We start from the raw sequence: 15,146 nt of genomic DNA on the forward strand, positions 1-15,146 counted from the left end.
TATTCACTACAGCAATTAGGAAGGTGGTACAGGAGTCTGAAGACATACACTCAATGTTTTAGAAACAGTTTCTTCCCCTCCATCATCAGATTTCTGAATAGTCCATGAACCCAACCTCACTATTTTGCCCTGTTTTTAATGTATCTGTTATTGTAACTTATAGTATTTTTATATATTGTAAAGAAAAAGAATTTTAGGATGTATACTGTATACATTTCTTTGACATTAAATGTACCTATTGAACTGCTGTTGAAAAACAAATTTCACTACATTTGTCAGAAATAATAAACCCAATTTTGGTTTTGCTTCTTGTGTGAATCTACACATACAAGATGGACACAAAATTTAAATACAGTAAGTTTGCCCAAGTTATAATATCTTCTTTGCTGATCATCTCAAACTTTTTGCCAAAGCTTTTCAATTAAAACATCCCTCTCACCCCCCTCCCAGAAAAACAACTAAATGCTGAAAGAGGAAGGAAATAATTTAAAATTTAAACAATTTTAAACAAATGAAAAACCCTAAATGAATATGTTTGTTCATCTTTAACTTAACTTTTAAATGTAGACAGTGACTATGGTAACAACCAAGACATGTCTTAGCTTTTGTTTAAATCAGAAAGGTGGCTTCAAAAAAATCAGTTGAGTTGTTAAAGCCATGATTGTCAAGCATTACCTGGATAGTCGATATGAGTATTGATGTATTGGATCCAAGGCGTTCACTGGATTCCTGAAGCAAAGATTCCTGTGAGCCGTTGCCATCTGGAAGCACATTCTGGGAATCTATGGGATCGGAGGACCGGATGCATATTCGTTTTGGTGAAGGTGGACAGCTGATGTCGTGTGATGACATTGGTTGATAAAATGCGGGGGTCATAGTCTGCTCCACTTTCACTCTCACAACCTCTCCATCATGGTTTTGGATGCCGTAAGGGCAGGGCTGCTGGTGATGTTGATGGGAGCCATTAGTGCTTTGGGGTGATCTGTGAGGCATCAGCCTGTTGCCCGTGCCCGCTATGCTGCTCAGTGTGGCTACAGACATCGCTCCTATGCAATGATTAGTGTAAGTCTTGGAGAGCTTGGCAGTTTTGGAAAGCATCTGCATCCGTGTGCCCAAAAGATTTTTTCCAATGGCTTTGTTTTCATACCAGGTCACATCACTTTCATTGCAATGATCCCTTGGTCTTTGAAAGAAAGCCTTACAGAGGGGGTTACGCTTTGAAATATACTTAACAAAACTGGCATAAGGGCAAAACTCTGTGCCTGTCTCATACATTCTCTTCTTACTCCAGGTTACCGAGCGAGATTTATGATAAGGTCCACAGGCTTTATAATAGACAAATCTTCTGCCATCCTCATCTGTGCCCAGGCCAAAGGAGTCCTCCTCCAGTTCCCTTTGGTTCTCCCGACCCCTTGTGCAGAAGTACATGCAGATCTCGAACCAGACCTTATTGAGCAATCCAAAGGGCATGTTCGTATCGAAGCTGCAGGAGGTGTAGAGTTTCCTCAGATCGGACCTGGTGATAGGGATGTCACGATATGATTTGTCTTGATGACATGATACAGTATTTTTTTGGGAAAAAAGTATGATTTTGTTTTTTTAATAAAACCATAATGACTAGGCATAAATCAACACCGGCTGCATTGTCTCAATTTCCTAGCAAGGACCAGGAAGTATGCACATACTGAGAAAGCATTATAACGTTTCACACACAGCATTGTAAATTGCTTAACTGTTTTCTGTGAAAACTATTCCCTCATTTATAACTAGAAATGGGCAACTATAATTCCCTCTACACACTACCATATAGCACCAGCGGCAACTGCTGTTTCACTACCTAAATATCCCAGTTGGGGAACAGAAGCATTCTGCCAGATGCTAGTGGTTAGAAAGGCATTAATGCTCTTAAATCATGGCACTATACTCCTTGTCCCAAATTGATAATTGGAAAAAAAGGGTAAACTTGCTAAGTCCATATCTCACCTGTATATTCATTAACCATGATAATTACCCAATTTTAGGCAACTAATGCAAACCACATACAGGAACAAATCACCCAATTGCTGCAATGATAATTATGGCCAAGATTAGCTTCCAAGTGCATAATGCTCACCGACAATCCTCCACACTCCCAGGCACAATTCTGGCCAAGGAGTGTCTTTGGTAACTTTAAAACTTGTATGGTAGTCTGGAGATTACAAGATATAAATATCTTAAATCCAAGTATTTATGAATTTTTCAGTTTCACTGTCACTTGATGGCAGACAAAACAGTTCAAGGCTATTTAGTCTAAATAAAAAGCCAAGTTAATGCAAATAAAAAGCCAGCCAGAATGTTCCCGACCTTAATCAAACGAGTTGCACAGTTCCTGGAGGTCATACAATATGTGCATTGCATAACTAATCAAACGACTTTCATCGAGAACACACAGACACACAAAGAGCTAAAATGTGCAGTAGAAAGGAATGAAACAGCGATGAGCACCATGCCTTGCTCTCTAAAGGAGGGATGCAGCCAACTCTTAGTACAGGACCGATGCGATTCCCCCAAGCGTAGCGTGTAGTGTTAAGTTTACGTTAACTTGTGCTTGGCAGGGACTGTGCTTCTGCAGCGGAAAGCTAATTTTCCTGGCATTCATGCCCTGTGTGAGTATGCATTAACTTGTATGCAATAAACTTGTACTTGAGAATGATAGGATAAAGTTGGACAGCTACTGCACGTCTATCAAAGTTAGCGATGACTCTGTGTATATTTGTGTGTGTGTGTGTGTGTGTGTGTGTGTGTGTGTGTGTGTGTGGAGGGGGAGGGGCACTGGTAATAAAACAACAAGGACGTTTCAATTCATTGAGTTGCCAATCTGCAGCGGGACAAGTGTAATGTACCAAGCTAAATGATTCTGCAAGGAGTCGGACGGGCGTGCGTGCTAGAGGAGGATGTGAAAGACCCGGCCAAGTGTGTGTGAACGGGGGGAGCGAAGCGACGGAGGGGAAGGGGAGCAGATGGGGGGAGAGGGTTAAGCCCAGCTACCTGGTGATGGCTTGCTTCTGGATGACGGGACCGGCTCCCTGCTCCTCGAGTTTTCTGATGACGGCGGCCAGTGTCAGGTTGGCACTACGGAGCTCGGGGTCCTTGGTCAGGTCCAGGGTGCGGCTGTAAGGGGGTTCGTTCAGGTAGCGGTTGAGCGAGCTGCGGATGCTGATGAGCGAGGATTTACTGTACACCTGCCCGCTCTTTGACCTGGCCTCAGCGTAGAAGGAGCGCAGCGCCCGGCACAGCTCTTCCTTGCCCAGCCTCTCGAAGTCGGAAGGCTGCTCCCTCTCGCTCAGGTAATCGCGGAAGATCTTGACAGCGTAGCGGGTGGCCAGCCGGGTGTTCTGGCTCAGGCGGCCGGACGCCTCAAAATCAGGGGCAGAGCCCGCCGGTGCAAAATCAGGCGCGGCGGGTGCTGCTTCTCCTTCTTCCTCCCGCTCCCGGCGGCGGCGGATAGAGCGGCGGGCAATGCTTGCACCCGTCCCAGTCCCGGTCCCCGGCCCCGCTGTTCCCGCTGCGCCGGTCCGCTCGCCGCTGCCGGGCACTCGCGCCATGTTGCGGCTGGTGCGGAGCCCGGGTGGCGCGGACGCATGCGCTGCATTGGTCTCTGGGATTTTGCACCTGCAAACAGTCCCAATCCCACTAGAGGAGGGTGAGGGAATATCCCCCCTCCTGGAGTTTCGGGTGTCCCGACTGCCGCTCTTCTGCCTAGCACCGGTGTGACTCTGTTAAACCCCCCTACCCACCCCCTATTGAAGACGGGATCCGCCACCCTCTTTCTGCGCTGGAGGTGGTGGCCGCATTTCGCCGCCCCTTCGCGTCCAACACACACTCACGCCCGCGGACACCCCTCCTCGGAGACCTTCCCCCTCAGCTCTCCCTCCCTACTTCGCCCCCCCTCCTCTCCTCACTTCTCGTCTCGCCGCACCATCGTATCAACTTCACACCCCTCCCCACCCACATCTTCACCCTCCTCCCCATCCTGTCCCATGATCACACCAAAACACATTCTGTCAAACCATCCCACCCCCGCTTCCACACTTCCCTTCTGTCATCTGACTACCCCTTCCATCTCGTGTCCACAACACCTCTTTCCTCTACCCCGTTCTTTGCTTTGACCCTTTGTCCTTCCCAAACTCACTTACCCAACTCAAACCACCCCACTGCGAACTCCTCTTTCCCCATCAACCCTCCACCTTCTCTTTACCTTAAAGTTCAAAGTAAATTTATTATCAAAGTACATATAGAGATTCATTTGCTTGTGGGCAATCACAGTTAACAGAAAAACAATAGAATTATTGAAATACCGCACCAACTAGGCATTCAACCAGGGTGCAAAGACAACAAACTGTGGAAATACAAAAACAAATAATAATAAATAAATAAGCAATAAATACTGAGACCATCAGAGCAAAAGTCTTTCAAAGTGAGTCCACAGGTTGTGCGAACATTTCAGAGATGGGCAAGTGAAGTTCAAGAGCCTGATGTTTGAGGGGTAGTAACTGTTCCTGAACCTAGTAGTATGAGTTGTGAGGCTCTTGTACTTTTCTTTCTGATGGCAGAAGTGAGAAGGGAGCATAACTTGGGTGCTGGGAGTCCCTGACAATGGATACTGCTTTCCTGCAACAACATGTAGGTGTGCTCATACTGGGGAAAGCTTTACCCATGATAGACGAGGCCATAGCCACTACTCTGGTAGGATTTTTCATTCCCGGGCATTGGTGTTTCTATACCAAGATGTGATGCAGCCAATCAGTAAGCTATCCACCACATATCTATCAAAGTTTGTCAAGGTTTTAGACATCATGCCAAATCTTCACAAGCTCATGATGATGTGCTGCCATGCTTTCTTCATAATTGCATTTACATTTTGGGCCCAAGTCATGTCATCTGAAATGATAACAATGAGGAATTTTAAATTACTGACCCACTCCACCTCTGATCCTCTGATGAGGACTGGCTCATGGACCCCTGGTTTCCTCCTTCTGAAGTCAATCATCAGCTCTTTGGTCTTGCTGACATTGAGGTGAGATGTTGTTGTTGTGGCACCACTCAGCCAGATTTTCAATCTCCCTCCTATGTGCTAATTCAGCATGGCTTTTGATTCAGCCTATGTGACTCACCCCTCTGATTTTCCTTTAACTCTTTCTTTTCTCCTTCCCTCCTCCAAATACCTGTCCCTTCCTACTCCTCAATACTCCAATCTAACTCCACAAAGCCCCCTATCCCCTTCCCACCTTTTCTGTTTTCTCCCATCTCCCTTCTTCCCTACTCAGTCACACCCTTTCACACTCTCACCTTCAGCCATCACTCTTGCCTCCTCATTCTCACGTTGTCTTTCATTTATCTCACCCTCTCCCTTCTCCCATTCTCACCCCTCTCTTCCACTCCCCTCTATGTTCTGCATGAAGTGGCACAATCTCTCACCTGATCCCCCATGTCTTTGAGAAGTGCCTGTCTTACTATCTCACTCTCTGGTGTAGGTGAAGGAAAGCTCTTCAATTCACGATGGTGCTAACTGTGTTGCCCCCTTTCCCTTTGATCTTACCCTTTCTTGTCTGTTCCACCCTGCTATCCTGCCCTCTCTCCCCTGGCCCATTTCATGACCCTGACCTTCCCTCATTCACATTCTCACCCACACATTTCCTCTCTCCCTGTGACTTTGCTGTCTGTCCTTCCCACACCTCTCATTCTTCCTCTCCTCCTTCATGCCTGCCCCTCTCATACAATGCACTCTCCTTCCACTTCCCTCAGCCCTGCAATTTTGATTAGCCTCATTCCCTTTCCTTTTCTCTATTCCATCTCTTTGCTCCACCCTACCTCTTCCACCGACTCCACATCTTTTCTGCTACCCAGTTCCTTAGTCCTATCCTATCTACTGCTCCTCCATTCTCAATATCTTGCCATTCTCTATATCCTCCTAACAGTTCATCCCTTGATCCTCACAAATCTAGCCCCATTCCCTCCATCCCACCACTTCCATCAAACTCCACCCTCTCCAGCTCTATACTACCCAACGCTCCCATGACCTAAGCACCCATCTACCATTCTCTCCCATTGTCCCCAGCACCTCCCTCCCCCAACATCTTCCCTTCATACTCTTTCCTTCCCTCAGCACTGACAAGGGCATAGTATAAATTCCACACAGCAGCGCCCAGGGTTGGAATTGAACACAGATCCTCTCTCTGTTCCTGTGCCAGAGGCACTGAGTGAAAAGATTGCTGTGGAAACATTTACATGGAGAAAGCTTGGGGGTGCGCTGAGACCTCTTGCGGTAGGTTTTGAGGCATTACATTGTGAATGACCTGCTGGTTAGAATGATTCTGTGACTGAGCAGAGGTCTTGCTCCTACCCACTGACATGCTGCTTAAATACCACACTCAGTGAATTTCAAACCACAACACAAAGAGTTAAGGCTGCAGCAACATCCTCGGCTGGAATACAATGCAACTGGGTCTCCAGCTTGGTAATGTGGAATCCTTACAAACATCCCTGTAGGAACTGAGGGTTTGCTACAGGGCACACAGCCTCAGGTGTGGAGCTGCCAGGCATCTAAAAGGCAGTGGTGTGGTACATAAAACCAGCATACAATGATGTCACAATAAGGAAAAGAGACGAGTGTTGTATTTGCAACAGCAAACCTGATAAATGGCATTGAGGAAACACTCTGAAACCAGACAGAGCTGGATACACGTAGTAGGTCAGGTAGCATCTTGGAGAGAGAAAAACAAAACTAATATTTCTTTCTTTTTCACAAAGCGGAAGGGCCTTTGACCTGAAGTATTCACTCCATTCCTCTCTCCACAGATACTGTCTGACCTGCCAAGTGTTTCCAGTGTTTTCTGGTTTTCTTTCAAGTTTCCAGTATCTGCAGCTTGTTAATTTGTGTACCAAAGAACCAGATTCTTAACTTCAAAAGGCAGGAATTGACAATCAAGGTACCAACAGTGAGCAAAAGATAATGATAAAAACAATGCAGAACCTCTGGTTCACTTCATTGCTCCAACTTGCATTCATGTTTAAATATTTAGTGTAGTAAAGGATTGCAGAACAATTTGTATCATAACAATCAGAAAACAAAGTCATCCAATCGTAACATAATGAATAGCAATGATACAATATAGCAATAAAAGTAACGGTGGTTTCTCAACAGTGCAATGAAAACTAAGGATATAATATAGAACAATGGATGGTATATATGTAGCAACTAGTATTCTGTTGTTCATTGACCACAGGATTGTAATAAAATGAAAGTAGCACGTTTACAAAGTGCATCACAATTAACAATGAATAAGTTGTAAGGTTGAATTAAGTTTTGAGAAGAAAGGTTGATTAAGGTACAATAAGCTTCTGGCTTTCCCTGCATTTCCCCTCAGTCCTATCCCTCGCATTAATACTAAACCAAGAAGGTAATTATGTGACCACACAGAGTAATAATGGCCACATATTTCATACATTGTAATTGCAAAGACAAATATCAAAAATCTAAAAGCAGTTTGGTAATTATGTGATCAATCTACTACAATATTTCCACCTCAATAACTATGTGTATGGCCCATCGCTTATCACAGCAATGCAGGAGAAGTGACTTAACATATTACATTGAATGTCCAGGACAGAACAGGCTATTTGGTCCATCCATTCCTATGCTAGCAGCTTGTCCCATCCTGTCACTCCAACTCCATCAGCATATCCCACACCTGCTTCTCCTCAAAACACTGAGCATCATAAAGTCCTACAGTACGGAAATAGTAGGCCCAATTCATCCAAAGTTCAAAGTAAATTTATTATCAAAGTACATATATGTCATCATATACAACCCAGAGATTTATTTTCTTATAGGCAATCACAGTAAGTACAATAGAATCAATGAAAGACTGCACGCAACAGGATGGACAATAACCAATGTGCAAAAAAAACCCCTACAAACTGCACAAATACAAAAAGAAAAAAATATTAATAATTATCAATAAATAAGCAATAAGTATCCGGAACATGAGATGAAGAGTCCTTGAAAGCAAGTCCAATTCGGTCCATGCTGACCAAGGTTTCTATTTAAGCTAGTCAGTCCCATTTGTCTATGTTTGACTCATATCCCTCTAAACCTCTCCTATCCTTGTTCTCCATTAGAACAAGTTTTGAAATCCCACAAAAAGAAAGTGACCAGAGCAGTATTTCTGCACTTGAGAAATATTGCAAAGGTGTGTCTGTTTCTGTCACGTAATGATGCTGAAAAACTAATTCAAGCCTTTTTATCAAGTAGACTGGATTGCAGCAATACACTTTTACTGGCCTTCCAAAGCAATCCAATGACAAACTTCAACTCATTTAGAATGTCGCTGCTAGACTTCTAACTAAAACACAAGGGAGCATATCACTCCCATCCTAACTGATCTGCATTGGCTTCTGTATCTTTTAGAATTGAATTTAAAGTTCTCTTACTTTTTTTTAAAGCTCTCGGTTGTCTGGGCTCAGAGTACATCACAGAATCGCTTTCTTTGAACCCACTTGAGCTCTCAGATCTTCTTGCGCCAATCTCTTAAATTTAAACAATCTCTTTCAAAAGATAATTGGCAGGTCAGCATTTTGAACTATGCTCGTAAACTGTGGAACTCATTAACTAAAACTATGAGAGATGCAAATTCAGTTGATATTTTTATTATTCCTATGGTTAAATAAATATTCCTATTTATTTATTCCTATGGTTAAATAAATATTCCTATTCCTAAATATTCCTATTTATTTAACCATGTCTTTAGTGAACGGTATTGAAATAAAACTAGAGGAAAAGAATTTTAACAAAGGCAAAGGTCTCACTCTAAGTGAGAACTGGAATTCTATTGTAAACAAGGTGGGAGAGCAGAAACCTGATTGGATGGGGATTAACCAATCAGGAGGGATGGACAATGGGGGTATACCACTGGACTAGACATGCCCAAGCATCATCTCTGATAGAAGATGACAGAATTTATCATTGAAGTGCTGGTCAAAATCAATACCTGTACCTGGCTGGAAGCCCAAGAAGAGTTTATTTATCATAGGTGCCGGGAAAGTACAAGATCCTTTTTGAAACATTGTTTGCTTGAAAAGTTATTATTATTATTATTATTGAATTCTTCCCCTTCCCTGGGTATAGGCATTTCCTTCAAGTTCCATATGGATTTCTTGCTGACCACATTTACTTGTTCATAGGCCAAGAATCTCACTCATATGGCTTGCATTGATTGCCATTCCTAATTACCTCTGAACCAGACCGAGTGAAAACAGGAGGAAAGGATGATGGCATTTGTCCTAAAGTCCAGGAGAGGATGTTTTCTCTTATGAAATTTACTGTTTAAAAATTAAAGGTTGCTCATTTAAGACAATGAAGAGATTATTTCCATTTCTCTCTGAAGTTCACGTCTTTAGAATTATGTTAGACAGAGTTATCGAGTGATACAGCAGGAAGACAAGCCCTTCAGCCCACCAACACCATGCCATCGATTAACCATTTACACCAATCCTATATTAATCCTATTTTTAATTCTCCCCACATTCCCACCAATTTACTCCCACAGGTTCCAACATTCATCTATGTACCAGGTGCAATTCACAGCAGCCAATTAAACTACCAACCCACACATCTATGGAATGCAGGAGGAAACCAAAGCGCCTGGGAGAATCCCACATGATCACAGGGAGGACAGCAGACAGCAGACAGCAGGCTACACACAATCAGTGCCCGAGGTCAGGATTAAACCTGGATCATTGGATCTGCGAGCTGCCCTTCATCAAAGCCGTGAGCAGTCTGTGAATATTTATTAAGGAGGAGTTAAATAGATCCTTGATAAGGACAAAAGATTACTGAGGTACATAGGAGAGTAAAATGGAGGTTACAACCAGAGCAGCTACAATCTTACTAAATGTTGGACCAGGCTCAAGATTTCTGCTTCCAATTTAAATGTTCATGTTTCCTTCATGGAGAACAGATGTTTCTTTATTAAGTAACAAAACGTGTGGATTTTCAGGATCTCCATTTAAAAAAAATATTTAATTACTTAAATTCAACTTCTCAGCTGTCATCTTTGGATTTTTCAACCATGTTGCTTTGGGAGTACAATAGTCCCGATGCTAGCAGCATTCATGATGTAGCTCTATACTCATCCATGTCTAACTCTCTCCATCACTAAGGACTTCACCATATGGGACATGTCCTCTTCTGGTACTACCACTGGGGAGGATGTACAGGAGGCTGAAGACCCACAGTCAATGATTCTGGAAGATCTTCCTTTTCACCATCAGATTTCACAGCTCCAATCTGCTAATTGAATTTGCTGATGAAACTACACTGATTGGCCTAATCTCAAATAATAATGAGGCAGCCAACAGAGAAGAAGTCATCACCTTAACACAGTGGTGTCAAGAAAACAATCTCTCCCTCAACGTCACGAAAACAAAGGGGCTGGTTGTGGACTATAGGAGGAATGGAGACAGGCTAGCCCCTATTGACATCAATGGATCTGGTGTTGAGAGGGTGAACAGCTTTAAGTTCCTCAGCAAAAGCATCACCGAGGATCTCACATGGTCTGTACATACCAGCTGTGTGGAGAAAAAGACACAACAGTGCCTCTTTAACCTCAGATGGTTTTAGAAGTTTGGTATGGGCCCCCAAATCCTAAGAACTTTCTACAGGGGCACAACTGAGAGCATCCTGACTGGCTGCATTACTGCCTGTTATGGGAACTGTACTTCCCTCAATTGCAGGACTCTGCAGAGGGTGATGCCGACAGCCTAGTGCATCTGTAGATGTGAACTTCCCACTATTCAGGACATTTACAAAGACAGGTGTGTAAAAAGGGCCTGAAGGATCACTGGGAACCCAAATCATCCCAACCATAAGCTGTTCCAGTTGCTACCATACAGGAAACAGTACCGCAGCATAAAAGCCAGGACCAACAGGCTCCGGGACAGCTTCTTCCACCAGCCATCAGACTGCTTAACTCATGCTGACACAACTGTATTCCTATGTTATATTGACTATCCTGTTGTGCATAATATTTATTATAAATTACTATAATTGCATATTGCACATTTGAACGGAGACAGAACACAAAGATTTTTACTCCTCATGTATATAAGTGAATACAATTCAAATCAATTCTGAATGGTTCATGAACTCAGGAACACGACCTTATTATTCCTTTTATTTATGCACTATTTATGTTTGTAATTTATTGTAATTTGCTGCCTTTACATTGTCTTGCTGCCACAAAACAATAATTTTTTTACATCAAAGAAGCCAGCCATGTTAAACCCAATTCTGAATTTGCTTTGATGTTCCATCTCCTGCATTGTAACAATAGAAACTATGAATCAAAGTATCCACAGTAGCAACTGTACATTGGAATCTCATGGCAGACAAATGCATCAATAAGTAGAAGCATTGTTTTAATGGACCAACTCACTGTCATAAACTTTCTTGCAGAACAGTTACAATAATTAAAGTATAACCAGCTCTCAACCAGGTATTTGTCTTTTCCACACATGTACTTTATTAGTCCTTCCAGCCAAGCTGAGCTAGTACTCTACAAAATCTCTGGCCCAAATTAATAAGGTTCTATTTTTAAATCTGTTCATAAGGTATCCAGTGTTTATTGTCCCTTCCTAATTTTCCCAGGGAGTTGCTGGTGAGCCACTTCCTAAAGATGTTTAAAGCAAATTGTTACCACAGAGTTAATTGCCAGCCACAGTCAAAACAGAACAGAGATAGTTCCCCTATCCTCACTTTTCACTCCAAGAAACTTCACATCCAGCATAACAACCTTTGTCATTTGTATCATCTGCAATGAGATCCCACCACCAGCCATATCTTCTCTTCTCCACCCCTTTCCACCTTCTGGAGGGAGCATTTCCACTGTAACTCCCTAGTCTGTTCACCCCTTGCCATCCATCTACTATATACCTCTCCCCTAATGGTTCCATTCCAATCTCCTTTACTTATCAGATTCCAGCACCGGGAGCCCGTTGTGTTCCTGCCTATCTCCATCCAGCAACTGACTCCAACCTCACTCTTCCCTCCCCTTACCTTGGTCCCTGGGTCTCAATATTTATCTTTTCCCTTTCCTTTTTCTGCATCCATCTATCATCCATCTGCCAATATCTCCCAACTCCTGCCCTGCTTTCCTACTCTACCTGGTTCAACTCACTAGCCATCTTACTCCCTCCTCCATCCACCAATCACGTCGGAATCCTGCTTCACCGTTCCCCTTCCTCTATACTGGCCATCTCGCCTCTCCATTTTGAGCCCTGATGCATGATTGTGACATCTCCCCCCCCCCCACCCCCTCCAATCTCTACAGAAACTGTTTGACCTGCTGAGATCCTCTAGCAGATTGTTTGTTTCTTCAGATTCCAGCACCAACAATCCCTTGTGTCTCTAGCCACATTGTTGTGGGTCTGGAGTTACTTGTAGATCAGACTGGTAAGGTTGGCTATTTTCCTTCCCTGCAGGGTATTAATAAATCGGATAGGGTTTCCAGAAATCCAGTAGGTTGATGGCCCATTATAGATTCGAACTTATTTATTTAAGACTACATCCATTAATTGAATTTAAATTATTTGCTGTGGCGGGGTTTGAAACTGTGCCTCCAGTTTGTAATCCAGGACTTAGCCTCCTATGCCAGTAATGTAATCAAGGCTCATTTCATTGAAGCAAGCCAACAGGGCAGCAGTTGATGCAGATCTTTTTCACCTGATAATAACAGCAACAACAATGGTACCTTGTTCTTCCCCTTTTGCTTGGCGATCTAATTTAATTTCAACTACGGTCAATCATCACCATCCTATCCTGCACTCTCTTCAAGTTGCAGTCATAGAATTGTTACAGCATAGGACACTGGACCCAATAATTCTGAGCCAGCTACTGGTAGATCAATAACATTAGTCCGGTGACCCATACTTTCTCTAGAACACTCTCACCAATGATCAATCAAATTTCTTTTGAAGTATTTCATTGACCGTTTCCACACCTACAAGGACAGTGAGTTCCAGATTATAATTATTTTCTGGGTACAAAGAATATAACACCTTTCACTCTCTGAAGGCCTCAGTGCCTTGTGTTTTAAAGAATTTCTCTGATGTGAATCTTGGACCAAGGGACAACCTCAGGAAGGGGATTTCAGGGGAGTACACACCAGCCCTCTTTCACTCGTCGGGGTGGGGGGGGGGGGTCAGCAGCAGAAAGGACAAACAGTTTCACATTCCTGAACATCAACACCTATCCTGGGCCCAACAGGTTGATACAGTCACAAAGAAGGCATACCTAACTCTTAGGAGTTTGAGAAGATATTGCACGTCACCAAAGTCAGTTACAGATTTCTGTAGATGTACAGTGGAGAGCATTCTGACTAATTGTATCTCACCCTGGTATGGAGATTTCAATGCACAGTTCACCAGAGGCTGCAGAGCGTAACAGACCAATGCAGCTCCATCATAAGCACGACCTTCCCCACCATTGATGACATCTTCAAGAAAGCAGCATCTGTCACAAAGGATCTCACCATCAATGTTCCCTCTAATTTTTAGTAGTCAGTGTGCGCAGAAATCTTTTGTGCAAATTTTTTTCCTGTGACAAAAGTATGTGTGCACAGAAAGCACACATGGCACAGCTTATGTAGGTTTACAAAATATTTGACAAAAAACTGCACAGAATAACAACAAAATAACATACATATTTAAGTCACTCAGTTATTTTTTCTCTCTCCTGTCTTTGGCATTTACCCATTCTTTGTAAACTCTATCTAGACTAATAGAACTTCCATCCAATTGATAGCTTTTGATTCTCATTAACATATCCAAATGACATTCACCTAAATGGTTTCTCAGCTTGTTTTTGAGTTGATTCATCAGGCTAAAACCTCGCTCACAGTCCGCACTAGATGCAAGAAAGGTTCCTCCAATGTCCCTCAACTGTGCAAGGTCACAAAACTGTTCATTTTGAAGTACAAATGCCACCAATGGAGCAAAGTTACTTGCGTGGAAAATTTGAAATCATTAAACTGTCCAACTATTACAGTATTTTCATCTAGAAAATCATGATATTTTAGACATAAGGCATTAACTTGTCCATTGCCAAATGTGAAGTCACAATCTGCAATTGCGGAGAAATCAAAAGCTGATCATTCTTGTACCTCTGGATTTGATCATTTTCGCTCTTGCTCATCTGCACTGAACTGTAATATGCATAGCACTCCTGTAACAGGTAATGATGGGTTCTGTTGCCTGAGCTTTTGTACACTGTCCAAATGCACTGTTTTTACTATTGTGTTAAGCCACTCAACTTTAAACAAATTTGCAGTTCTTTTGCGCTTCACGCCCTTCGCTTCTTTTGAATTCGACATAGTGAATCAATATTTTTTTCAATAAAAACTTAGTAAGCTATCTACAGGATTTGAAACGGATCTTTGTAAACTTTATGATATGAATACTGTCCGCCAAAGACAGCTGCTGCTGTGATGCAGCTGTACAAACCGGAACAGGAAAGGTGACGTGACGTGCATTGTGGTATTTGAAAAACCGACTAACTAGTCAACAAAAACATTGACCTAAAAGATTATTTTCAATAAGTATAATTATTAATTACTACATTATTTTAGGTAACTAACCTTTTGTGCGCACATTAATTTCCTTTGTGCACTGGTTGAAAAATGTAGGGAACATAGCTCACCATCCAGGACATGTCATCGGAGGGGAAGTACAGGAGCCTGAAGACCCACACTCTTTGACTCAGAAACAACTCCTTCCCCTCCATCATCAGATTTCTGAATGGTCCACAAAGCTATGAACCACCTCATTATTCCTTTTCTCTGTTGTTAATTTACTTTTTAAATTTATAGATTGTTATGTCTTTGCTCTGTACTTTTTTTAAAGCATGTCGCACCGGACAGTCAGCCATTCTTGTCTGGCATGTGGTGTCAGGATTAACCAGGTCACGATGTGAACATTCCTGACTCGACCCTGGTACTCTTTTTACGAGGCCGAGTGGCTAGCTCGACACTCAACCCAGCATGGATGGAAAGCGTGCTCGGGGGTGGCCCGGCTTGGATTTGAACTCGGGATCCTTCGCTCCGGAGTCTGGC

At 42.9% G+C, this 15,146-nt stretch overlaps 1 protein-coding gene across 3 annotated transcripts in view; it reads right to left on the bottom strand.

The window, feature by feature from the left end:
• The window catches only part of kctd1 (potassium channel tetramerization domain containing 1), a 142,259-nt gene that overhangs the window by 74,730 nt on the left and 52,383 nt on the right, over positions 1 to 15,146 (bottom strand). The window contains exons 1-2 of one of the 3 annotated variants that reach the window (XM_072257772.1): positions 3,028 to 3,755; positions 676 to 1,516 (exon numbers count right to left, since the gene is read on the bottom strand). The exons of 1 other annotated variant lie outside the window; for it this stretch is intronic. In XM_072257772.1, the coding sequence (XP_072113873.1) occupies positions 676 to 1,516; positions 3,028 to 3,584 (1,398 nt within the window). In that variant the 5' untranslated portion in view covers positions 3,585 to 3,755. Of the gene's footprint in view, positions 1 to 675; positions 1,517 to 3,027; positions 3,756 to 15,146 lie in introns of those variants that run through there. One more of the 3 variants, XM_072257792.1, reaches the window with a different exon arrangement.

Source organism: Mobula birostris, chromosome 1 (genome assembly GCF_030028105.1).
Source record: "Mobula birostris isolate sMobBir1 chromosome 1, sMobBir1.hap1, whole genome shotgun sequence".
NCBI lineage: Eukaryota > Metazoa > Chordata > Chondrichthyes > Myliobatiformes > Myliobatidae > Mobula > Mobula birostris.